At 35.1% G+C, this 27,341-nt stretch overlaps 2 protein-coding genes across 3 annotated transcripts; both read left to right on the plus strand.

The window, feature by feature from the left end:
* Nucleotides 1-222: 222 nt before the first annotated feature.
* On the plus strand, nt 223-3,064 carry LOC130801831 (exocyst complex component EXO70E2). The gene is made up of 2 exons (XM_057665731.1): nt 223-666; nt 939-3,064. Exon 2 carries the CDS (start codon nt 993-995, stop codon nt 2,949-2,951), a length of 1,959 nt encoding a protein of 652 aa, XP_057521714.1. The 5' UTR covers nt 223-666; nt 939-992; the 3' UTR covers nt 2,952-3,064.
* Nucleotides 3,065-6,833: 3,769 nt separating this feature from the next.
* Nucleotides 6,834-27,197, plus strand: LOC130801834 (glycine-rich RNA-binding protein 4, mitochondrial-like). 2 transcript variants are annotated; one of them, XM_057665738.1, is made up of 6 exons: nt 6,845-6,972; nt 16,357-16,449; nt 17,118-17,285; nt 17,460-17,528; nt 18,332-18,438; nt 26,261-27,197. In XM_057665738.1, exons 2-6 carry the CDS (start codon nt 16,437-16,439, stop codon nt 26,741-26,743), a joined length of 840 nt encoding a protein of 279 aa, XP_057521721.1. In that variant the 5' UTR covers nt 6,845-6,972; nt 16,357-16,436; the 3' UTR covers nt 26,744-27,197. The 2 variants fall into 2 exon arrangements, with proteins under 2 accessions (XP_057521722.1, XP_057521721.1); XM_057665739.1 differs by lacking the exon at nt 16,357-16,449 and having other exon boundaries at nt 6,834-6,972.
* Nucleotides 27,198-27,341: the final 144 nt, after the last annotated feature.

The raw sequence follows: 27,341 nt of genomic DNA on the forward strand, positions 1-27,341 counted from the left end.
TATCAAACTTTTGTAATTTTTAGATAATAATAGTTAGAGGTATACGTAATGATTACACATTGAATTGCATAAAAAGTAATATGTAGCAAGTATGATGGAACGGAGAAAGTACTTTTTTATTATATATATTTTTATAATTTTTTATGATTCGTATTTAGAGGTCTTGAAACTAAAATTTTACTATAAAACTATGCGAAAAGTAAATAAGAACAACTAAAAATACTAAGTAGTAAGTACTAACGCATAAAGATACCATTATACTCCATCCATTTGATTCGCCTCAATTAATTATTTTTTATTGGAGCTTTTTTTTGTCAAATGGATCGACTAAATTTGTATACAATGAATGAGAGTATGAGACTTGGTCACTCATACTTGGAAATTTGAGACTCCAAATTTTGATATAGTCTCTTCTCTTCCTGTGGACCAACACATTACTACAATTGCAGAAATCCAGCCAACACTTTCATCTTGAAATACTCCATTAAAGTATCTCAATCTTCCCTTCTTTTTCTTCATTTCACAATACTCACACTACTAATGTTGTTCTTTTATGCATTTTTTCATCATTTATCCCACTTTTGAAAAAGGGTCTTGTTCATACTATTCAACTCTTCTTTCAATCATCTTTGGAGAACTCAGTGTGATAGATCTAGCTGCTTTAAGGTCAGTTTTCTTGCTTGTTTCAACATTTTTTGATTTTTTTAAGAACCCATCTGTAGAATTCTTTGTATAATTCTTTTACTGTTGTGGGTTTAAGCTTTGTCCTTATCTACTTTGCTTTTTATACTGTTTGTGGAATATTATTAAAGTATAGGGTTAGATGAGCTAAACCCTAATCTAGCTTCTTTATTTTTATTCAAATCAACTTCAATTCAGCTATTTTTTATGGAAAAATTTCTGGGTTTTTCATGTTTTTGAGGGTTTTACTGTTTCAGAAGTAAAAGTAGGGATTTGGGTTTTCAAAGGAGTGAAGTGGGCCCATCAAATTCATGGGGGGTTATGAAGCTGAGCTTCCTGCAAAAAATGCAGAAGGAGACCTTATTGCAGCTGCTCAGCATATTGTTGCAGCATTAGGGACTAAAAAATTGTTATCTCAAGATGAGAGGAAGATTCTGGTTGATCTTCGTGCACAATTGACCACTATGACTATGGTTGATGATCCGAAGACTGTTAATGAGTCTATTATAAAGGGTGTTAGTGAGACTGAACAGTATCTGAGTGTAATTTCTGATAAGATCATGAATCGGGTTTCGGACGAATCTATGATATGGGATTCTGGTCCTGAAGATGTTTCTGAGTACCTAAAGGCGGTCGATGAAGCACGCGCATTGACCGAGAGATTCGAGAGTTTATGTTTGAGTAAGGATGATGAAGAAGTTGAGCTTTTAAGGAAAGCTCATGATGTTCTTCAGACTGCAATGGCTAGACTCGAACAAGAGTTTGAGCACATAATAGTTCAGCATAGCCAACCTTTTGAGCCGGAACACATGTCGTTTCGCTCTAGTGAGGGAGATGGTGCGGTTGGTAGTCCGTATTCGTTGGATGATGACCCTTTGGAGGATTCACTTCAAAGAGAGTCTGTTGGCAAAAACTTGGAAGATTTCATTGTCGATTTAGTGCACCCGGATGTAATTCCGGACCTGAAATGTATTGCTAATTTGATGCTCGTCTCTAATTATGACCGAGAATGTTCACGGGCATTTGTTAATTCTCGAAAACATGCCCTTAGTAGATGCCTCTTTGCCCTCGAAGTTGAGCCTCTAAGCATAGATGATGTCCTCAAGATGGAATGGGCGAGCTTGGATTCCCAAATCAAGCGATGGGTTTGGGCTTTTAAGATCTTTGTGCGGGGCTATCTTGCAAGCGAGAAGAGGCTAAGCGATGAGATATTTGGTGGGTTTGGCTCGTTGAGTGATTTGTGTTTCACTGATTTATCGAAGGCTGCTTTTATGCAGATGTTAAGTTTCGGAGATGCTGTGGCTGTGAGCCCTCGGCAGCCTGAAAAACTGTTTCGAGTCCTTGATATGTACGAGGTTTTAGTTCAACTCCAACCCGATATAAACTCCTTGTATACTGATAAGGCTGTTAGGGATGAGTTCTGTGAGGTTTTACGGAGATTAGGTGATGCAGTAAGGGCGACTTTTCTCGAATTCAAGAACGCAATTGCCACCAATGCATCGGTCAATCCATTTGCCGGTGGTGGGACCCATCATCTAACGAAGTACGTCATGAACTACCTCAGGCTCCTCACTGATTACCGAGACACTCTAAATCAGATCCTTGAAGACGCTGAAAGAGACGAATCACTTTCTCCATCAGCCGAATCTGTTGCATTTACCGATGAACCGAATCAATTGGATGGCTCTTTTGCTCCAATGACTTTCCATTTCCGATCCATGACATCAGCGCTTATAGCTAATATCGATGAAAAGTCGAAGTTATACCGGGATGTCGCGTTGCAGCATTTCTTCCTCATGAACAACGTTCATTATATGGCACAAAAAGTCAAAAACTCGGAGCTTAGAGACATATTTGGAGACGATTGGATCAAAAGGCACAACGGGAAGTTCCAGCAGCAGGCGATGAATTACGAACGAGCAACCTGGAGTTCAATTCTATCGCTTCTAAGAGACGATGGAATTCAAAATTCCGGCTCAAATTCAAGCACGAAAAACATCTTAAAAGAAAGATTGAGAAACTTTTATGCTGCGTTCGAGGAAGTTTACAGGAATCAAACTGGTTGGTTGATCAAAGATTCTCAACTTCAGGAAGATTTACGAATTTCAACGTCGCTTAAGGTGATCCAAGCATATCGAACATTCGTGGGGCGACACAGCAATGAAATCAGCGACAAGTACATTAAGTACACTGCTGATGATTTGGAGAATCATATATTGGATTTGTTTAGTGGATCACAAAGATCATTGAATAATATTTACAGAAAATGATGTGTTGAATGATATAGAATGTATGTATGAATTTGGAACTATAATATTCGATGTATTCTCGTTGTTTTGTTACGAGTAGATATTGTTGCAGATAACGAAACGATTTGGATGTCGACTTGGAGTTTGATTTTCTCGTTTTTGTAATAGAACTCTACAATATATATATATATATATATATATATATATATATATATATATATATATATATATATATATATATATATATATAGTTTATACAAAGAGCTCAAACTTGTTTCTATTGTCCATAGGCATTTGCCTACAGCTTTCCTTGTAGGTCATCTTGAATATGCATCTACTAAGATAGACTTGTTAGAAGTTTAGTGACTAAAATTGATTGGCACCCAATGTTATCAAGATCAAGATTTTTGTTGGGATTGGTTAGGGGTAGGATGGAATCGATGATAGGTTTAGATCATACGATCGGATGATTGGGTTTTTAGATAACAGTGTTGTGCTCTGATCCTACCACTCAAAATTATTTTTAACTAGAAATGTTTAGTCCTACCAACAATATCATTATACTTAAGATTCGAATTACTTAGCTATTTTTAAATCGTAAAATTGCATGATCAGAATCCTAGAAAAGTCGAACCCATAAAGTGGTTATATATTGAGACATTATTATGGCAATTCAAAGTGTTTAGTTTGAGTTTCAACTCTCTTTTAACTCTCTAAAACCTCAACTTGTAATTTGATGTATTGTTGATTTCTTGATTTGATGTTCAATGATTTAATTATTAAAATTTATAAAATCACTTAAGGGAAATTAATTCTTTCTATTTATTGTGATCAAAGTATAGAGTGTTGAATAAGTTGCTCTGTTTGTTTAGTATAATTGTTAATAGAGATGGTCATGGGGCAGATTCAGGTAGATTCGGACCCTATTGTCTAGGCTTGGATTCGGACTTTAAGGGTGCAAAATTTTAGACCCAGATCCTCCGAATCTGATGAGTCTAGGGTCCTTAATGGTATAAAAAAGTCTCGTTAATTTGTCAAATTGGAGCCTTTTGTAAGTCATTATGTTTTTCATATTTTTTAAGGAACTTATTAACATATTTTACAAATATTTAATACTTTTTTGACATCTATAGCGTCATCTATATACGTTTAAATTCTATAACAAACTCTAGTTCAAATCCACAAATTCAAATACAAATTCAATATATTCATATTTTTTGTCACACTATATACTATTCCATTTTTCAAAATTTGTCTCTTTTAACTTTCATTTAACTTTTTAATGAGTACTTTATTTATCAAATTAGGCACATTCAAAGTAACACAGAAAATATATTATTTTAGAAGAGTATTACTTTTCTAAGTATTGTAAAATAATGGTCAAAAGTTAAAAGGATTTGAATTGAATAAGTAAACAATAAATTAACATGAGTACTTACAAACTGAAATGAGGAATATTAGTCTTTGAGACTTTTAAAGCTTGAAAAAGCCTTTGATTATTTGGCAAAATAAAAACTGCCAAAAAATGGTATACAATACCAAAAAATAAAGCTCAAAAGCGCACTAACATCGTCCTTTCAAATCAGACGAGAAATGGAGTCTGAATATTTGATTATTATCTGGGTTCCGGTATGGGTTTGAGGGGCGGGTTTGGGATTCAGGTCTAGAAGTTGGAATTGGGTCGATATGAATCCGAATCTGTCTATTATTTTTTAAGTTCAGATTCGATTCAGATTCAATGGGTCTCCAAAAATAAGACCCAAACTCTTAAAAAGAGGCGGGTAAGGGGCAGGCCCTACAAGGTCTTGGACCCATGACCATCCCTAGCTGTCATTAGATCTTGTTTGATACTTTTTACAAACGATGTAAGATCATCCTTCTATATGTTGTGATGAAAGTAAGAGTGATGTGTACACTAGGGTTATTTAAGACTACTCTGTTGGTCTTGATTAATTAAGGTAACGATTTCCTTGATGAAATAGTTATAGGCAAAGCCTCGGTCTACTGACGTTCTCATTCCCTTAAATTAATTAATTAATTGCTTATGTGGTATTGCCTTATGTACACAAATTGATTTTCAATTCGACTATATATTATTTTCTTAAATTTTTTTCAATCTTTAATTATTTTACAAAATATAATTAGAATTTACTCAATTTCCTAATTTTGGGAGATGCTTCCTTGTTTTTTCTTGTCTTCTTATTTTGCAGGTTAACAATCGCTTGGAACTGTGAAGTGAAATTCACCTAAAAACTATTTGTAGCGGTTATATAAATATTGATCTAAATATTGTTTTAGTTCTAGTTTAACTTTTATGAGGATGTTTATTTGGGTTTGAAATTTTTTAAGCTGTAAAACTTGTTTAGTTGAGTTATTTTATAATTGTTTAGTCTTATTCTTATTTCTTATAAATAGATGTGATAGTAATTCTTGCATGATTAGAAATGGGTTCATATTTTCCCAAGGTGATTTCAAGTATTAGACCTAATTATGGGGGTGTTATAGTATCTCTTACCTTCACCTCTCTAATAATGTTGTAATGTGTGGTAGGTCGAGATTAGTAGTGATGCCTATCCTATCATCCCCAAACACTCGCTAATCCTAAATAAATGATAAAATTCAATGAAGGTGATGAGACTAAGCATCAGTCTGCTTTCTAAGGCCTTGCCATCCTCCAATAATGAAAGCGACAACTACAACAACTTTCTAAATCTTAATTAAATCGTAACTGTAAACCCTAACTAAATCGTAACTCTGAATCATAACTAACCCTATACCCTAACAATAAATCATACTTAACCCTAAAACGAAAATTCTAACTAACCATTAACAACACCACTAAGACACCGGCCAAAACATCATCATCATTAACAATAATACCACAACTTAACAACAACATCACCAACAACAACATCAACACTAACAACAATCACTATTCAACAACATCAACTCCAACATCAACATGAAGAGAAACAACTACAACTAGCAACAACAACAAAATAATCAACAACAATCCTAACCATAACTTTAAAAAACAATAATAGTAAATAACTACAATAATAACAATCAAAAACAACAACATTAACAATAATAATAAACCAAACAACAAGTAGTACAACCATAATGAAGAAGGGATATAATTTCTCAATAAAAAGAAAAAGAAAGAGCTATATAATGCTCAACAAAAATGACACAAACAACAATCACAACATAATAACTATCTATCTCAATAATTAAACCACAATGTAAATATCAAAATGTAGGTGGTGGGTCATTTTATTGAATAAAAATGAAGAGAAGCTAAATTGTTTTTAATTAAGGAATGATTATCTCTATAGCAAACTCAATTTAGTTCTTTCATTTTATATGACTTGATTTTAAAATTATTGTTTTAATTAACATCTACTCTTCTGAGAGATCGTCTCTTAAGACGACCTCAAAACAGAAAGCTTGTATTTTTTTTTCTCTTTAATTTGTATTATTTGTGCTATTTAGTTATTTTAGCTCATATATCTAATGTATTTTTCGAAAAGACCATCTCTCACAACAATTCGTGTTTAATTATTACTCCCTCTATCTCATGGAATTTGCACAACTGCTAATTTTAAGTTTATTCTACCAAATTTACATCAAATTAATTTTTTTATACTTGACCCACTTTCTTATAAATTTTTTTATTCTTATATTTATGTTACTTTTTATATTATTCATCCATTTTTTTCAGTTTTTTGTAAAATATTAATTTATTCAATTTTTTTTAATTTTTCCACCAAACACACACAAAACAAATTTAGTAAGATAAAATTTATGTAATAACTTAAGATTTTAAAATAATTAATTACAAAAATAAACTAATTACCGTTTATAAAACCCTTTCTCACGTATAAGACGAGCTAATTTATAAAACACTCTGCTCTAGTCTACATAACAAAAACTGATAAATCCTCCTAAAACCCTTTCCCGTTTTGCTCACTTTGGGATTTGGGTATATTTTGTTCCAGAAGAACTGAAGAAGAAGAAGAAGAAGAATCCCATTGAAAAGGTATGTATACCGCCCCTCTTTCCTTCTCTCCATTTCTGGTCCTGTTGTCTGTCGCCACTTTCATTGCTCTTTCAACCTACTTCTTCTTGTTGTTATTTGTTAGTCATCTTGTTGTTCAAAGATTGGAGAAATTATATGATTAATTGTTTATATAGTGGAATTGTGGATTTACCTTAAGATTGTAGGTCAACAAAGATACTATTTAAAGGGTGGTACATGATTAAATACCTAGGTTGGTTGTTTACAGGATATAAAGAATGTAGAGAATGAGAATATGCTTGTCTTTCAAATTGAAATGTACTGTTTATCTTCCGATTCATTTCTTTTTAATAGCTGTATTTCTCCTTTTCAATGTGAGAGCTTATTGAGACAAGTGAGGTTTAAATATTAAAAATAGCAAATATTTTAAATGATCCATAAACTCTTGATTTAGCAACCCAAAAATAAGTTTATGGATACTATTAGATTCATCCATTAATGCTCATATAATTTCTAACTAGCCAACATTCTATCCCGCACAACAAGGTGGGCTGAAGTATAACTCGATAGAATTTACCTTTTAATGGAGTCGGAAAACTGTTGGGTTCGATGGATGCTTAAAGCGGAATTTCAGGAAACACTTCCCTAACATCTATCTCAGGATCATAAGCATAATCAGACATATGAATCATATAAAAGGATTAGTCTATATTACCTTTGTAGCGTGAAATCCACGAAATTAACGCGATAAGATAATATGGAGAGCCTCAAACGTTGCTCCACCAGAATCAATTGAATACCAACGTTTGCTAGAACGGAAGAGTATTGTTTCTCTTGCTTTTACTGGTTTTTGTTTCTGTGTGTGTGTATGAATAATTGAGAGTGAGAGTTTAAATTAAAAATATCATTAACACTCACAACCCCATTATCCCCACTTCTCCACTACTAGCATTATATCCTCATATAATACTAGTAACCTAGGTCAAAAGAAACCGATTCTTTTGTTAACCTAATTGGATCGCAAGCCCATACTCCTAATGGGCCCGAGTCATTTATCGTTCAATTGATTCTTTTGTAAGACCTTATAGGATTAATTATATTAGTTGTGGTCCAATTATTATTGACCCACCAATTATATTTATTCTCTAGCAAGCAAATATAATTACTAATAATAATTAACTTTATTATCTTCATAAATATCCTATATATTTATATTTAGTAATTGTCGGAAATGTCTACGGACATATTCCTTCAATCTCCCTCTTGTCCGAAGACAATTGCACAATTATAAATTCCTTAAGCCACTTAATGTGAAATTTGACAACACAGTGTTATTTCTCAAATTATGTTTCTTGATCTCTGAGTTCGAATTGTTCAACTAAGGATTAACCATTTAATCTTATCCCGCATGGCCATGCAATTTTCAATTCTCGCTCATCAAGAGGCCTACACACCAATCCTATCACATAGGAGGACTTATTCATTCTTGTATGACCATAACTCTCACTCAATTCTTAGCCCACCTGATCACTGCCTTTATAGCCTCCTTTTACAGCACGACGTTTAACAGCGTCAAGGTTAAACTAATTATTTCGTAGTGATTAAGACATACTCATGTCTAAGGAATCCACTAAATATAAGGATTCGATTCTGCCCTTTCGAATCAGATTAGGTCAAGTCTCAATGCATCAGGTATGCATCCATGTAATCGATTAAACATCTCTATGTTTCCATAGCCCATGGAACCGAGCTATCAATTAATTACATGCTAATCTTTAATAAACCACTTATGTCCAATTTAGTGATTTAGATTAGGGACATTATATAAATTGTGATTTCAGTTCACTTATAGGGTTCCATTATCGAAACGTTTCCAATAATCCTATTGAAAACACAAATTATATGGACATTTTATTTAATACTAAACCAAGCAATTAAATAAGAAACAAACTATTTATATTATTGATAAACATTCCAAACATATGGTAAACATAATTCTTTATAATTGTAAACATGAAGTAAACAACCTAAAGACATTCTCCTATATGCTTAAGCCCCATGGACCTAGTATGGCACTCATGCTTCGGCTGAGGGAGTGGTTTAGTCAACGGATCTGCTATGTTATCCGTGGTATCAACTCTACTTATTATTACATCCTGTCTTCCAACAATTTCTCGAATAAGATGGAATTTTCTTTCAACATGTTTAGATTTTTGGTGAGATCTAGGTTCCTTGGATTGAGCAATAGCACCTTCGTTATCACAATACAACTTGATGCCATTCTCAATGCTAGGAACTACACCCAGTTCACTAATGAACTTTTTAATCCAAACAACCTCTTTTGCTGCTTCAGCTGCTGCTATGTACTCAGCCTCTGTTGTAGAATCTGCAACTGAACTCTGCTTGGAGCTCTTCCAGCTCACAGCTCCTCCATTCAGACAAAATATGAAACCAGATTGGGATCGGAAGTCATCTTTGTCAGTTTGGAAGCTTGCATCAGTGTATCCAGTGACAAACAACTCATTAGCTCCGCCATATACCAGAAATTTATCCTTTGTCCTTCTTAAGTACTTGAGGATATTTTTCGCTGCTATCCAGTGTGCATCTCCTGGATTGGACTGGTATCTGCTGCACATACTCAAAGCAAATGCAACATCTGGTCGAGTACATATCATAGCGTACATGATTGATCCTATTGCAGAAGCATAAGGAACATTATTCATACGCTTGAACTCTTCTGAACTCGATGGGCACATAGTCTTGCAAAGTTTAATGCCATGTTGCATAGGAATAAACCCTCTTTTGGAGCTTTCCATTTTGAACTTTGTGAGAATCTTATCTATGTAAGTCTCTTGATTTAGTCCAATAAGTCTCCTCGATCTATCCCTATAGATCTTTATTCCCAGTATGTACTCAGCCTCTCCCAGGTCTTTCATGGAGAAATGACTTTTAAGCCATTGCTTGACCGACTCAAGTATGTTTTTGTTATTCCCAATGAGGAGTATGTCATCTACATACAAGACCAGAAAAGTGATATTACTCCCACTTAACTTCTTGTATACACAAGATTCCTCTTCATTTCTGAGAAAGCCAAACTCTTTGACTGCCTCATCAAATCTAAGGTTCCAACTCCTTGATGCTTGCTTCAATCCATAAATGGATCTCTTAAGCTTGCATACTTTCCTTGGATTTTTCGGATCTTCAAAACCTTGTGGTTGTGTCATGTACACATCCTCTTTTAAGAACCCATTCAAAAAGGCAGTTTTGACGTCCATTTGCCATATTTCAAAGTCATGAAAGGCAGCTATCGCAAGGATTATCCTAATGGATTTTAGCATGGCTACTGGAGAAAAAGTTTCATCATAGTCTATACCATGAATTTGTTTGAACCCTTTTGCTACCAACCTTGCTTTGAAAACACTAATGTTTCCATCCTTGTCTGTTTTCAGTTTGAAAATCCATTTCCATCCAATGGGTTTTACCCCATCAGGCAAATCAACCAAGTCCCAAACTTGATTTTCAGACATGGAATCCATTTCAGATTTCATGGCTTCAAGCCATTTTTCGGAGTCAGGACTCTCCAAAGCATCTTTGTGACTAGTAGGCTCTTCTGATTCTAACATGGTTATTTCAGAGTTTTCTGTCAAAAGGAAATCAATATATCTTCTTGACGGAATTATTGTCCTACTAGACTTACGTAGGGGAACAACAAGAGAAGTTTCTGCCTCATTAAGTAGAGTGACTTCGCGTGGATTTTCTCCACTTGGGGCGGTAGGAGGTAAGTGTGTTGAATGCATTTCCTCCTGGGCATTATCATGCTGGGGCGCCTCTGATGAGGTGTTAACCTTATCCATTTGTTGCTCATCTCGAACTTCTTCGAGATATACATTACTCCCACTTGTTTTTCTAGAAATAAATTCCTGTTCTAGAAAAACACCATTGCGAGCAACAAATACTTTGTTTTCGCTTTGGTTGTAGAAGTAGTATCCCTTTGTCTTTTTTGGGTAACCCACAAAAAGACATTTGTCAGATTTAGGTGCTAGTTTATCAGATATTAAACGTTTTACATAAGCTTCGCAACCCCAAATCCTTAGAAAAGACAACTTCGGAACTTTTCCCGTCCACATCTCATATGGTGTCTTTTCCACTGCTTTGGTAGGTGCTCTATTAAGTGTGAATGCAGCTGTATCCAATGCAAATCCCCAAAATGAAATAGGAAGATCAGCAAGACTCATCACTGATCGAACCATATCTAATAGAGTTCGATTCCTCCTCTCAGAGACGCCATTTAATTGTGGTGTTCCTGGTGGAGTCAATTGTGAGAGTATGCCTCGATTTTTCAAATGATCATCAAACTCGTGAGACAAGTATTCATCACCACGATCGGATCGTAATGCTTTTATTTTCTTCCCAAGTTGGTTCTCTACTTCATTTTGAAATTCCTTGAACTTTTCAAAGGACTCCGACTTATGTCTCATGAGGTAAACATATCCATATCTGCTTACATCATCAGTAAAGGTTATAAAGTAGCTGTAACCACCCCGAGCCATGGTGCTCATAGGTCCACATACATCAGTATGTATGAGAGCTAAGAGGTCATTGGCCCTTTCACTTGTACCTGTGAAAGGTGACTTTGTCATTTTTCCCATCAAACAAAACTCGCAAACACCAAATGATTCAAAATCAAATGATTTTAGAATTCCATCTTTATGAAGTTTCTCTATGCGTTTTGAACTTATGTGGCCTAATCGACAATGCCATAGGTTAGTGGGGTTTGAATCATTTGTTTTACGTTTCTTGCTGTCTATGTTATAGATGTGAGTTTCTAAGTCTAGCACATACAACCCATTTAATAATTTAGCTGAAACATAGAACATATCATTTAAATATGCAGAACAACAATTATTCTTAATAGTAAATGAAAAACCTTCCGTGTCCAAAACCGGAATTGAAATAATGTTCTTGGTGATGGCAGGAACATAATAACAATTATTTAGTTCTAAAATTAAACCAGAGGGTAATGTTAAAATATAAACTCCAACAGCTAAAGCAGCAACTCTTGCTCCATTTCCGACTCGGAGATCCACCTCACCTTTGCTCAAGCTTCTACTTCTTTTTAGACCCTGCACATTACTAGTAATGTGAGACCCACAAGCAGTATCAAATACCCAAGAAGCCGAAGTCGCTAAATTAATTTCAATAACATATATACCTGAAGATAAAGCACCAGACTTTTTTTCTTCTAGATAGACGGGGCAGTTCCTCTTCCAATGGCCAATCTTGTGGCAGTGGTAGCACTCATGTAGTGCTGCTACTTTAGCCTTTGGAGTAGCCTTTGGTCTGGGAGAGGCATTAGTGGTAACTACCTTACCATTGCCATTCCATTTAGGAACCCCTTTCTTCTTGAACTTTTTATTCTTTCTGACCATGAGCACATCTTTCAGTGCGGGTTCAGAAGGTAAGCTCCTTTCAGCCTGAATAAGCATACCATGCAATTCTGGCAAGGTTGCTTCCCTTTCTTGCATGTAAAAATTTAATCTGAAAGCATCAAAAGTTTCTGGCAAGGATCTGATCACAATATCAGTGGCCAGCTCTTTGGGATAAGGAAAACCCAACTTTTCCATGACTTGAAAATGCCCTATTAAGGCGAACACATGGGGTCCGACGGGTTTTCCCTTGCCCAGTTTGCATTCCAAAAGTGGCCAGCTTCAAATCTCTCTAATCGAGCATTCTTTTCGAACATTGTTCTAAGTTGCTGGATTATTGTGTAGGCATCAAGATTGTTAAAACGTTTTTGAAAATCATGTTCCATGCAAGCAAGCATCAGACATGTTACTTGCACAGAATTGGCCTCGAGATTTTGCCTAGCTCTTTTCTCTGCAACTGTTGCAGTTTCTGGCAGGGGTTCAGGGAGTGGAGTGTCAAGAACACTTTCCCTTCCTTCAGCTCTGAGAACAATTCTCACAACCATTTCCCATTCAAGGAAGTTGTTTGCATTCAATTTGTCTTTTTCCAAGACACAACGCAAGTTAAAAGCAGGAGTGTTGTTGTTAGTTGAACCAGACATGATTTCTACAACAATGTAATAAAGTAAAATTAATAGTCTATCAATAAGCAGTAATTAAACAAGTTTAATAATTTATTCAAAATTTTAAAATCCCCTTTTGAATAAATAACAACTAAGATCCTCTCCCACTACAGTTAAACGGACTTTGGCCCTGCCTTTAACTATAGTAGTTAAGGTAAGTAAACGTTTTACTAATTATAACTAATTATAATTCTTAGTAGATAGATTGATAATACTTGTTCAATCCTATCTCTTAGTTTCAAAATCCAAAACTTTGTTTTTGATGATTTTGTTGAATGAAACCAAACATGAACCTGTAAATTTTCAAAAAAAAATTTACCCCATATCCCAAGAATTATGAGCAATACCTCGCTTTGGCAGAATGTATTATTCATTATCAAAGGCTTATAGGTGTTGTTTGGAAAAACAATAAAACTCAATATTATTTATGGGGATTCAAGTTAATTAACATGGTTAATATTAAGTGAACACATAGCATATTTAACCAATACATTAACTTATGCAAGCAAAGACCAAAATAAAATAAACGCTCAAAGCAAATAAAAGCATGAATAAAAGATGATCTAGTATGGCCCCTAAAAAAAACTTCATGAAGCTTCCATGAATCTCCATTGATCACCTTCCTTGAAACTCCTTTCATTTGTGATTACATACTTTGAATAATAAAAAAAAATTAACGATGCGCAGATCGTATTTAATTACATTCAAAACAAACGATTCGCAGATCGTATATACTTACATTCAAAACAAACGATTCGCAGATCGTATATACTTTCCTAATTTTATATATAAATTTTGTTTTGGGCCATACTAGTCATCACATGTCAAAATAATATCAAATATTATAAACAGCTTTAACTATACAATATATCAAACTAAATGGTCATAACAATTAGCATATAAAATATTCTTATGTTGAGTCAAACTTAACTAATTTAAGTAAGAAATTTTTAGGGAAAAAAAAACTGTTTAAATTCAATTAAAACTCTATAAATAGTTATATGCACATTAAAAAAAAAAAAAACAAAAAAAAATTCCAAAAAAAAACGAAGCCGCATACTCTTGAATAAGAGCAAAACCAAAGTCTGGAACCATCTTCATTATTTAAAAAAAAAAACTTCATCCTTCATGTTAATGGAAGAAGGAACACAGAGGCTTAGAACGGAACCCAGCAGCCGCCAGCAGCCCGCCTCCCTCCGGCCACTAAGCCACCATAGACAGCTCGTGGCCTGCGCATACATCCCGGTTTGTTTTCGGTTTTTCTGTTTTTTTTTTTTTTTTTTTTTGATGAATTCGAACATATTCGAATTGATATACAATCTTTGTACAGAATTGCTACAAATTTTAGGGAAAACAAGTTTTTGCATTTAAATTTCAATTTAATTGAACAAATTTTGTGTTTTAACAATTAAAATTGAATTGGGGAAAAAATTAGGGTATAAGCATTTTCGATCCAAAACACTTGAATACCATTACGAGAAACACAATAACAATGATCAAATTTTGTGTTTCATTTCATTGTTTGGATTTCGTGAATAATCAAAGCCCCAAGACAATTAACACAAATATCGAATCTTCATAAAAAAAAACTGATTTTTTTTTTTAAATTTTTTTTTAATTTTTTTGTTTGATGAATTCGAACAAATTCGAATTGATATACAATATTTGGCATGAATGGCTTCAAATATCAGGAAAAACAAGTTTTTCGCATTTATATTTCAATCCAATTGAAATTGAATATTATGAATAACTTTCAGACAGTTAACATAATATATCTTATTTTCATGAAAAAAAAAACGGTTGTATTACTTTCCAGAGAAATATAGATCATATGAATATTATGAATTAGGCTTAGCTGATACCACTGTTGGGTTCGATGGATGCTTAAAGCGGAATTTCAGGAAACACTTCCCTAACATCTATCTCAGGATCATAAACATAATCAGACATATGAATCATATAAAAGGATTAGTCTATATTACCTTTGTAGCGTGAAATCCACGAAATTAACGCGATAAGATAATATGGAGAGCCTCAAACGTTGCTCCTCTATTCAGTCTACCAGAATCAATTGAATACCAACGTTTGCTAGAACGGAAGAGTATTGTTTCTCTTGCTTTTACTGGTTTTTGTTTCTGTGTGTGTGTATGAATAATTGAGAGTGAGAGTTTAAATTAAAAATATCATTAACACTCACAACCCCATTATCCCCACTTCTCCACTACTAGCATTATATCCTCATATAATACTAGTAACCTAGGTCAAAAGAAACCGATTCTTTTGTTAACCTAATTGGATCGCAAGCCCATACTCCTAATGGGCCCGAGTCATTTATCGTTCAATTGATTCTTTTGTAAGACCTTATAGGATTAATTATATTAGTTGTGGTCCAATTATTATTGACCCACCAATTATATTTATTCTCTAGCAAGCAAATATAATTACTAATAATAATTAACTTTATTATCTTCATAAATATCCTATATATTTATATTTAGTAATTGTCGGAAATGTGTACGGACATATTCCTTCAAAAACTCCTATCATACAACACCTTAGTGGTTTCCGTCCATTTAAACCATCCAATTTAATGCATTACATCATCAATCTCTCACTTACTTTGGATTACTGATCTTGAATATTCAATCTTGGTTGTTTTTGTAACAACATCTTCACTAACGGTCACCTGATGTTCTCCCACTTATTGATCTTATTAATTTGATACTATTAGATTGTGGCAGATAATAAGATCTCTATACAACAAAACACCTTCTCAGATAACTATGATTTTAGGAATTACAAAAATCACATGTACCCAAACAGAGGTATGTTTGATTGATGTAATGACTCAACATTTTTGAAGTTAGTGGCGGACCTAAGATCTTCAGATTGGAGGTGTAATATAAAAAAATTGTAATGTTCGTGGCAATTTAGTGCAATCCTAATATTTTTTTGTAGTGTACTTTTTATACTGGTATAATATTTATAGTGCCACCTTATTAATGTATAATGAGTGTCGGCATATTAGTAAATTTTTTTAAAATAACAGGTCAAGAGTTCAAAACTTTACCCCTTAATGTTTGCCCCAAGTTTCGCTATTGACATGTTAACACAAATTGTAGTCTTTGAGCTATCAAAATTTTAAAACATTTTTTAATGGGTTCATCACTCACACCTAAAACTACATCCTTCTTTGTCATTTAGCAATTGATCTCCCTTACTATTTCTATGTATTCTTAAAAATTATAATATTTTATTTGTTTTTTAGAATTTGATTAGGTCCCCCAAGGAGTAAACCTACGTGTTTTTTTAAACAGGATGGCAAGTGCTTACGCATTAGTGTAAATTTGTTTTTACAAGAGCTCATAGCCATGTTCAAGGACTCCAAGCAGTGCATATGAATTTTAAAGGTGATTTTGGGCCGATGCTACATAGGAGCCTCAATAATTATCGTAGTAATTGTTATTAACTCTATAATTGTCCATTTTTTATGGAACTAGATATATAGTTCTTTTGCTTCATACATAATGTACTATACTATAGTGGTTCATAGTATGTGCCTTTTTGATGTGTGTGAAGTTGCACATGTTATTTGCTACAAGGGTCATTAGGAAACATATTATTTTGTTATCGAGAAGAGTTGAGGTAGTGTACATTTGAACCCCCCTAAACTCTTCGAGGACTCAAAGTAGTGCATATGAATGGTCGATGCTACATAGATACCTCAATAATTATTGTTTTAATTTCTATTAACTCTATAATTGTCCATTTATTATGGACCAAAGATCTATTGTTCTTTCTTTTTGTATATAATGAACTATATTTAGTGGCTCATGGTATGTGTATTTTTATGTATGTGAAGTTGCACATGTTATTTGCTAACAAAAGTCAGACATAAATAAACTTTTTGTTATCGAGAACAAGGTAAGGTTGTGTACATTTTCTCTACTTACATGGGAGGTAGTATTGGCATTGGATAATGAAATATTGTTACTATTAACTCTATCCAAGAAAGCTTGTTGAATTTTTTTAACTCTTCTGAATTCTTGTTTTATAAAAGTTTCATTTTTTCTTTAAGGCTGGACAAACCATAGAATAAAGACTTACTCAAGGATGGCTTTTATCAACAAGATTGGTAATATACTCGAGCAAACATCACGAAAAATGCCAAATTTGCAGTCCCCGTTTCCAAATACGTCATTTTTCCAGGCTATTAGATACTTTTCCCCGCAACTTTTCGTTGGAGGTATAGTCTCCCACTCCCTTCAAAATTTTGAATCATTGTATTCAAAGTGAATTATTTATAGATTGTTTTCATGTAAAGTTGTGTTTTTCTTTCGAATATTAAAATCTTCTAATCCTATCGAGGTGTGTTTTTTGACTATGGCATATATGAATGTGATTGTGTTTGCCTTTTCAGGTCTTTCATATGCAACAGATGAGAATAGCTTGAGAGAAGCTTTTGTGCCTTATGGTGATGTTGTTGAAGGTATTTTTATCTCCCATCTCTTTCGATTATTTTGTCTACTAAAATCTTTTTCATTTATATATTGACTTTAATGACACATTGTTTTGTCGATCACTATGACATTTACCCACTACATGTGATAGATGCATCATTTCCCTGTATGCACTTTTGTAATATGCTAAAATTCATTTCGTAATAAGAAAAATTGAGGTGTTGATTTTCCATTCCAGTCTTTTAGATTTTGTTGTATAGTTTATAATTTATATGATAGACACACCTCTGGTTTTTTGTTGCTATCAGATTATGCATCCATAAACAAGAGATTTTCTATATTGTGGTAGAAGGGGATTTCTAATTAGAGAAATCATTGTAATTAAAAGAAAATTCGCAACATTCACAAAAATGTGTTTTGTATTAGGATGTCAACAAAAACTAGTGAATAAGTTCAAATTAAAATGTGTTTTATGTACTTGTATGGTGAGAAACTCCTGTCAAAACCTTTGTAATTGGGAATATATTTCATGATGTTATGTCCCTTCACCATGTCATTTTAATATAGTGCTCCCCTGCCCAAGTTTTGTGCCCTTTTTGCGGATACTTGATTTTGAACCATTCGCGTTATGGCTTGTTTGAGTCGACAAATAGAATTGTAACTAAACATTTTCGGGTCTGACATGAGACTAAGTGCCCCTTGGCTATCGGGGAGAACAAGGTTATTTTCTTCTCATCCAAGTACTGTTATTGAATCTAAACAGTTTATTGAGTCATTAATGCTATTTCAGCAAACTTTGATCTTACGGCATATGCATTTTGCACTGATGCAGCTAGGGTTATATATGATCGTGAGTCGGGCAGATCAAGAGGCTTTGGCTTTGTCTCCTATGCATCTTCTGAAGAGGCATCTGCTGCCATCCAGGCTTTAGATAGAAGGGTACTGCATACTGACTAACATTTTCGGAAAATAGTCAAAACTGCACACCAAACTTTCTTTTTTTCAAAAATTACCTATTTATTTTTTGTCTACCTAATGGAAAATTTTCTTTGTGGAAAACTACCAGATAATGGTTTTCATCCGTTGACGGTTATAATTTTTTGTTAAAAACTACTTTTAAAGATGGTTTTTGACAAAAACACTTAACGGTATTAGCGGTCAATGGATGAAAATCATTATTTGGTAGTCTTTAACAAAGAAATATTTATTAGGTTGTTTATGACAAAAAGAAATTTATTAGGTAGTATTTGACAATTTTCTCTTTTAACATATTTTGCTTTTTCTGCTATATGTTAATATTATTTATTAGCATTTGATTTTGCTCTCGGCAATATTGCACCTCTGTTCTCTTCACCATTTTCAAGAAAGATGAACTATAAGCCTTTAATAATATAAATTTGTAGTTTGAAAATATATGTTGAATTTTAGCTTGGGTATAACTAATTTGGTGAATCGAACCAAATAAAAAAATTTGGTTTGATTATTTTTAAAATTTGGTTTAATTTGAACTAAATTTATTTTTTATTCGGTTTTTGGTTCAATAATGGGGCCAAATGTTAAAAACCGAATAAAATCGAAAACGAAATTTTAGAGTTTTAAAATTTTTAAAACAAGCCCATCCCAATAAATAAATAAAACATAATTTCTCCCTTACAAAAACCTTTAGTATCCCACCTCACTCTCATCCTCTAATTCATGAACCCTAATCTGCCTCTCCTTATTTTTTGATTCTCCCTCTCAAAACTGAACAATTCAAAATATTATTTATCTTGTTTTTCAAGCATCCATGGACCAAAATTGTAGGTAAAATTTAGTTTTAGTTTTAAATTTGTGTTTTTTGTTTTTAGTGCATAGGTTTCGTTTTTATTGTATGTTTTTCATTTTTTTCGTTAATTTTTGTTTGATTTTCATGACTGTATGTTTGGTTTTCATCTCAGTCTTCGATTTTGTTATTTTCATTTTGGATATTTATTTTTGTTTGCTATTTTAATTGGTAAAATATCATTGGTGAGCATTAACCGCTGCAAAACTCTCGATAAGCAAACCAAAGAGGAGTTGGTGCTGAAAATTAAAAAAAAAACATTAGAAGGTCATCTTCAATAGATTTAGTTTATTAGTTATCAATCAGACTTTAGTGATTTTTTATTCGAGTAATTGGAGGCTTATGGGTGTATTTTGAACATTATATAATGAATGTTTATTTGAGTAGATTATAGTATATATAATGAGTGTTAACTATTCAGATATTTATGTAAAAGTGTTTTGCAAGAAACCAGCCCAAAACAGATATCCGCTTCACCTATGCTAGAAGGCCCAAGAAGAAGTCTCTCCAAAAAATTTCACCCAGCCATAGCCTTTTCGGCCCACCAAAAAGTCCTTTACTTGACAGAAAAATCCAGGATTACAGCTTTCGATAGATGTTATCTTCTCGATGCTGGGTTCTGTGTAGTAGTCAGGGCGTTGGAGCTTTGGAATCATTAGCGTGTGAGCTTCTTTTGCATTGCCATTGGCTTCAGTCTGATCAACCTTGAGAGAGTTAGGGATTGAACTGTTGATTGGGTCTTTCTCAGCATTTTCATTCTCATCATCTACAGCAGTTAAATTCTTAATTGGAGGTTCTTTGCGAGTACGAGCATAGGTTAGCTCAGTTGAAGCAGCAGCAAACACCGACCTAGGATTCTCCCTTGGAACTACACAATTATATGCCTTGATAAATTGAGTTTCCTCACCCCGATCAAAGAAAGGCACCTTCGGCCCATCAGTGCTTGGGTGATATTTCCTGACTTTCACTGCCAACAGCTGAGCTCGATGGTTTCTTGACTTAAGAAGAGATGAAACTCTTGTGCTTCTTGGTTTTACAAGTTCTTTAAACACTGGCATGCTAGAGATTCCATGCTGAACCAATGAAGAACACGCAAAATGGCCAATTGACGGCTGCGAGGTGGCAGGTTCAGATCTGAAAGGATCTTTAACAGCTACAATGCGATCTGTGACCTCTCCTGTAGCAGAAGACCTGTGTAGAGGTAGTGGACAAACACCAGGCTGAGGCTGACAACACTCAAAGGAAACACCCCCATTGTTCCATAAAGGTAAAGGTTCAGTTGGTAACTGAAAATTTTGTGATGACTGCTTATTCGAAATAGGCAAGGTTGCTAAAAATTGAGATGCAACAGTCGAAGGTGTAATGGGAACTTGTGGTGGAACCGAAGAGTTCAAATTTGAAGCATCCAACATGGATTTTTTAGTGTCAATTGTAGGAAAGGTTGGCAGTGGCTTTAAACCAGAAAGATGATCAACATTTGGGTTAGTACTTGAACCCACATTTGTCGAAGATACTGTGAAGAGTGGATATGGGGTGGACAAAAGGAAGTTTGACGGTAGTCGTTCCAAATCTGCTGTTTGGTGCTGGAAATCAAAGGGGTTACAAACAGAAAAATGAAGAACGATTCAGAGAATGTGGATTGCTATTACCACACAATGATTGAGTATTACAAAAAGCCTTCTTTCGAGAGGAAGGTGCTCTCCCAGTGACACGATGTGTTTGATAAAAATTGCCTCCTCCCCCTCTACCCCATTCTCTTGTTATATAAACAGATTCATAACAAACTTCTCAAGTATGCTCTTAACAAGGTAGCTAGGCTAACAAACTCTTAACAAACTTTCTTCTAGATTTACTGTATTACCCCCTACCCTCAAAACTGTAATTATCTCCCAGATGTTCATAAGACCGCTTTCCGTACCCATGAGGGTCATTACGAGTTCTTGGTCATGCCTTTTGGGCTCACCAACGCTCCAGCCACATTTCAATCTCTTATGAATGACGTATTCAAGCCGTTCCTACGTAAATTCGTACTCGTGTTCTTTGATGATATACTGGTATATAGTCCTTGTATTGAGACACACAAGAGACACTTAGCTCAAGTTCTACAGGTTCTTTCAGACCAACAACTCTTTGCTAACTTCAAGAAATGTGAAGTGGGAAAAGAGAGGGTGGCATATCTTGGTCATGTGATCTCGGCAGCTGGAGTGGAAGTGGACTCGTCCAAAATACAGGCTATGCTGGATTGGCCTTGCCCCTCGAATCTGAAGCAGCTGCGGGGATTCCTTGGCTTGACAGGGTACTATCGCAAGTTTATCAAGGGGTATGCTCAAATTGCGTTTCCCTTGACTGATCAATTGCGCAAGGAGAATTTCGGGTGGACTGATGAAGCCACTTCAGCCTTCAACACTCTTAAAAAGGCCATGGTAAATGCTCCTATCTAGCAGCACCTAATTTTTCTCTTCCTTTTGTGATTGAAACAGACGCATCCGGGCATGGATTAGGGGCTGTTTTACTACAAGGTGGACATCCCATTGCATATTACAGCAAGATTCTGGGCATTCGCAATAGAGGTAAACCTATATATGAAAAAGAACTCATGGACATAGTCTTTGCAGTAGAGAAGTGGCGGCATTACTTGCTGGGTCGTCATTTCATTGTCCGCACTGATCAGTGGAGTCTTAAGTTCCTCTTGGAACAAAGAGAGGTGGGGCAAGCATACCAAAGATGGGTCAGTAAGCTGATGGGGTACACTTTTGCAATTCACTACAAACCAGGTCCTACAAACAAAGTGGCCGATGCTCTATCACGTCAGCACAGCCCTGAGGTTACGTATAGCGCTCTGGTTGTATCGTGTGGATTACGATGGGATTACGTGCAGGCTTTTATAGCAAAGGACGCCACGTTGCAACGATTGGTAACTCAGTTTCAAAAGGGAGAAGGGACACCAAAATGGTTTTCTTTGGAAAATGGGGTTTTAAAATATAAAGGGAGGATAGTAATACCAAGGCAGTGTGAGCTCACCTCTAAATTACTCAAAGAATACCATGATTCCGCGGTGGGAGGGCACGCTGGTGACCTCAAGACCTACCAGCGCTTGGCCGAGGAATGGTTCTGGTTCGGGATGAGGAAAGACGTGGCAAAATATGTGCAGCACTGTCATGTCTGTCAACAAAACAAGCTGTCCACTTTGTCTCCCTTAGGACTCCTCCAACCATTACCTGTTCCTGAGCGGGTTTGGGAGGACGTTTCTATGGATTTCATTGAGAAGTTACCCAAGTCCTTGGGTTGGGACACTATACTCGTGGTAGTAGATAGGCTGACCAAGTACGGGCATTTCATTCCACTTAAGCATCCTTATACTGCTCAGAACGTGGCCCAAAAATTCATATCTGAGGTGGTGAGGTTACATGGAGTACCCGGCTCCATTGTCTCAGATCGGGACAAGGTGTTCCTGAGTATCTTTTGGTCGGAGCTATTCAAATCACAAGGCACCCAGCTGCTGCGCAGTACAGCTTACCACCCTCAGACAGATGGCCAAACTGAGGTCGTCAACAAAGGCGTAGAGTCGTATTTGAGATGCTTTGTGAATCGTAAACCGCACACATGGGCTCGCTGGTTACCATGGGCTGAATACTGGTATAACACTTCTTTCCATACCGCCACTAATTACACCCCCTTCAAGGCCGTATATGGCAGGGATCCCCCTCATTTGATTCGATTCTCCGCTGGCCACACTACTGTGTCATCAGTAGAGACGCAATTGCAAGAACGTGATGCCATTTTGGATGAATTGAAATTTCATCTGGTTCAAGCCCAAGTATATATGCAGCAATATGAGAATAAGAAGCGACGGGAGGGTTCTTTTCAGGTAGGCGATTTGGTTTACTTGAAGCTACAACCGTACCGACAACAGTCCTTAGTGAAGCGTGTTAATGAGAAACTTTCACCTCGGTTCTATGGACCGTACTCTGTGCTAGAAAGGATTGGTCAAGTGGCCTATAAATTGATACTTCCCCCAGGGTCCAAAATTCATCCCGTTTTTCACATCTCCCAGCTCAAGAAAGCCTTAGGAGCAGGGCATCAACCGACCAATCTTCCTAGCCAATTGACTGCTGATTTGGTGTTAGAGGTGGAACCTTGGGCTGTGCTTGGGGTGCGTAATTCTCAAGCTAATATGGAAGTCCTGATTCATTGGAAGGGTTTGCAAGATTTTGAAGCTACTTGGGAGTCCTTTGAAGAAGTCCACCTCAGATTTCCTAATTTCCACCTTGAGGACAAGGTGAATCTGTGGGTAGGAGGTATTGCAAGAAACCAGCCCAAAACAGATATCCGCTTCACCTATGCTAGAAGGCCCAAGAAGAAGTCTCTAGAAGATGGTTTAAGCCACCAATTGTTGCTAACCTGGGAGATAATTACAATTTTGAGGGTAGGGGGTAATATAGTAAATCTCGAAGAAAGTTTGTTAAGAGTTTGTTAGCCTAGCTACCTTATTAAGAGCATACTTGAGAAGTTTGTTATGAATCTGTTTATATAACAAGAGAATGGGGTAGAGGGGGAGGAGGCAATTTTTATCAAACACATCGTATCACTGGGAGAGCACCTTCCTCTCGAAAGAAGGCTTTTTGTAATACTCAATCACTGTGTGGTAATAGCAATCCACATTCTCTGAATCGTTCTTCATTTTTCTGTTTGTAACCCCTTTGATTTCCAGCATGTTTCAGCATTATTGTTGACAACTTCTTAATAATTTAGCTTGGGCTTAATATGGTCTATAAGTTGAGAGGATAAGTTTGTTTTGTTAATTCATTTCTCATGTTGAATTCCCAACTTAAATTGATTGTGTTGTCTTATTTCCGCTACATATTGATGTTTAATAAGACAACTGAGGTCATTTTCAAGAGGGAATCCAGCATGACAAATGATTTAATAGAACATTCTTACCCTCTCAACTTAAAGGCCAATTAAATATTTTACGCTCAAGCTAAATTATTAAAATGCTGACAATACTATTGTTGAAACAATTTTACACAATTATTCAAATGGTTAACACTCATATATACTATAATCTACTTAATAATACACTCATTATATAACGTTCAAAATACGCCCGTAAGTCTCAAATAAAAGATCACGGTCTGATTAATAAGTACCAAATTATATCGATTTAAAATAACAATTCTTTTTTATCTTCACCCCTATCTCCTCTTGTTGAGAGTTGTGCAGTGGTCAAATGCTCACAAATGAATTTTTACCAGCCAATACTATCAAAAATAACTATCCAAGATCAAAATAGCGAAAATAAAGATCAAGATAAAAATCAAACTGACAATCATAATAATCAAACAAAAAGAATTTAAATCAGCCAAAAAAAAGAAACCTAAGCACTAAATAAAGGAAAAACACATAACTAAAACTATATTTTAGTCTTCCATGAATGCTTGTAGAACAAGATAAATAATATTTTGAGTTTTTTAGTTTTGAGTGAGAATCAAAGAATGAGAGGGAGAGGCAGCTTAAGGCTTGTCTTTGAACAGGAGAGTGAGGCTGGTTAGGGTTCATGAATTAGAAAATGAGAGTGAGGCGGGATGCTTAGGGTTTGATTTGAGGGACCAGTTATATATGTTAATTGTTAATTAGTGGGCTGGGGTTTCAAAAAGTTCAAAATTCTAAAAGTTTGGTTTTTAAAATCACCGAACCGAAAAATGAATAAAAATAATTGGTAAATTCCACGTGGTAACCCTGAGGTTTTAGGTTTTCCGCGTGATAACCAAAAATTTTAAAAAATCCACACGGTAACCTTGAGGTTTACCAAATTGTTCCACCGTAACCTTTTTGCACGTTGAACGTTAGCAAACGTTAATTTTGAAGCTTTAAGGCTGCTGCACGCCTATTTTTGTGACTCACCATTTCAAATGGCATCATTTTTAACATTTTCCCCCAAAACATAAACTTTAAATCTATCATCTTTCATCCAAATTATATTTTTTCCCCCAAACTCAAAGATGGTAGAGTTAGGATTTATGTTTTGGGGAAAAAGGTTTAAACTGATGGCATTTGAAATGATGTGCTGCATAAATAGGCGTACAACAGACTTAAAGCTTCGAAATTAACGTTTGCGTAACGCTTTATGTAAAAAAAGGTCACGATGGAACAATTTGATAAACCTCAGGGTTACCGTGTGGATTTTCTAAAAGTTTTGGTTTCACGTTGAAAATCCAAAACCTCGGGGTTACCATGTGGAATTTCCCAAAATAATTTTAGTCCAAATCAAACCAAAATAAAAAAAATATTCAAATCAAATTTCTTTTTTGGTTCGACTCGTTTATAGTTACCTAATGGTAGTGAAAGGTAGTACTATAGTAGTCGTATTAGTATTATTTAATTGTAAATATTAACTCGGTGTTTTGTGTCATGATTGCGATTTTAGTATAGTTTGTTAGCTTAATTCCTATTCTTATTAAGAAGTACTTAGAATAAAAACTTGTATTCCAAAACTAGTTATTATGTTATCAGATTATTAAAGCTTATATATGTTTTTCTTATTTGAACTCTTAAATTGAATAATTCTTGTTCTTATGAGTGAAGCTTGAGTGAATAAGGATTCGTGAGATAATTTTGTAACTGAACCAAAATTTTGATCGTAGAAATGCGTTATGTCACCCCAAAAATGATTTTAAGACCACCATTTATTACAGAGAGTGTTCCCTCTGCAACTATCCCCTTTTAAGGCCTATTTTCTGGAGTCTTCCTTGAACATAGTGCATATACAGGCATATATTAGTAGGAAATTTGAGAACTGTCAAAGCGAATTAAATTGAGACTGTTAATTTTTTTCAAGTGTGGTTTTCTTTGGCGATCAGTGGGTTGTAAATGCACTTGGTTTTAGTATTCGCTTTGTTGTGCTTTTACCTTTATTGCTGAATTAGTCGCAAATTGCAGGACCTACATGGCCGCTTTATAAAAGTAGCATATGCTGCTGACCAGAGGCGTACTGGTCATGGCCCAAGTTTTTCTGGTGCAGCTGGTTATAGCGATAGCTCTAGAGGAAATGATGGTTATGAAGCTGTTGACAGAGGTAATATTTACGTAGAAAGCCATGGAGCCTACATAGATAGAAACTACAGCAGCCCTAATGTTGGCAATAACCAGGGCTTTGTAGCTGATGAACATAGAGTCCCTACTGCTAGCTTTAACGGTGCTTTTGTTGGAGGTAGCTATGGGGCCACTGCTAGCTTTAACACAAGCAGCTACAGCAATGAAAATGCTGATAGGCATGGCACAAATTATGGCGAGGCTAACACCTTGAACGACATGACACCATACGATAGTGTAAGCCATGACAGCGATTATGGGTACCATCACAACCTGGAGACCGATACTAACTTCAATGATCAGGATCAATCAATCAAGAGGCAACGATAATGATGATGGCTGTTATGTCAATTAAAGGTTTGGTTAATCATTGGAAACAATTTAGGGTGAGTTATCATTTGGAGGAAATGTGGGTAATATGTGGTTGAAAAATGCTGCCGGATAATTTTAAAACTCGAACCCTTCATGAGGAACTTCTGCTGATCCTTTGGCAAGATCGTCGCTTGACGTCTTTTCTGAGTGGTTTTTTGGTGAAAGATGATCTTTTTAAATGACTGACAATATGGAGCGAGCCATGCTTTTCTTTCCTTCATTGTTGGTTGTTTTTGTTATTTTTGTTATGGTTGTTGTGATTCACAATTTGGTGCAAAAATTTTGTTTTGATTCACAATTTAGTGTTTATGACTTTAGATTTTAGGAAAAGATATAATAGAAAATTTGTAATCTTAAAAGAAAAAATTACTTGACAAGTTAAATAGTTATATATGTTCTATTTTGATCATCTCATTTTCTTTTCTCAATACTCATTCCAATCAATTATTATTTGAATATATGTTGTGAAATTATAATTTACAGTTTTTTGAAGATTTACATTACTAATCATTTTCACCATTTAGTACCAATCACCAAATCGGAAAGTGTTTATGCA

The sequence above is a fragment of the Amaranthus tricolor genome, chromosome 15 (assembly GCF_026212465.1).
Source record: "Amaranthus tricolor cultivar Red isolate AtriRed21 chromosome 15, ASM2621246v1, whole genome shotgun sequence".
NCBI lineage: Eukaryota > Viridiplantae > Streptophyta > Magnoliopsida > Caryophyllales > Amaranthaceae > Amaranthus > Amaranthus tricolor.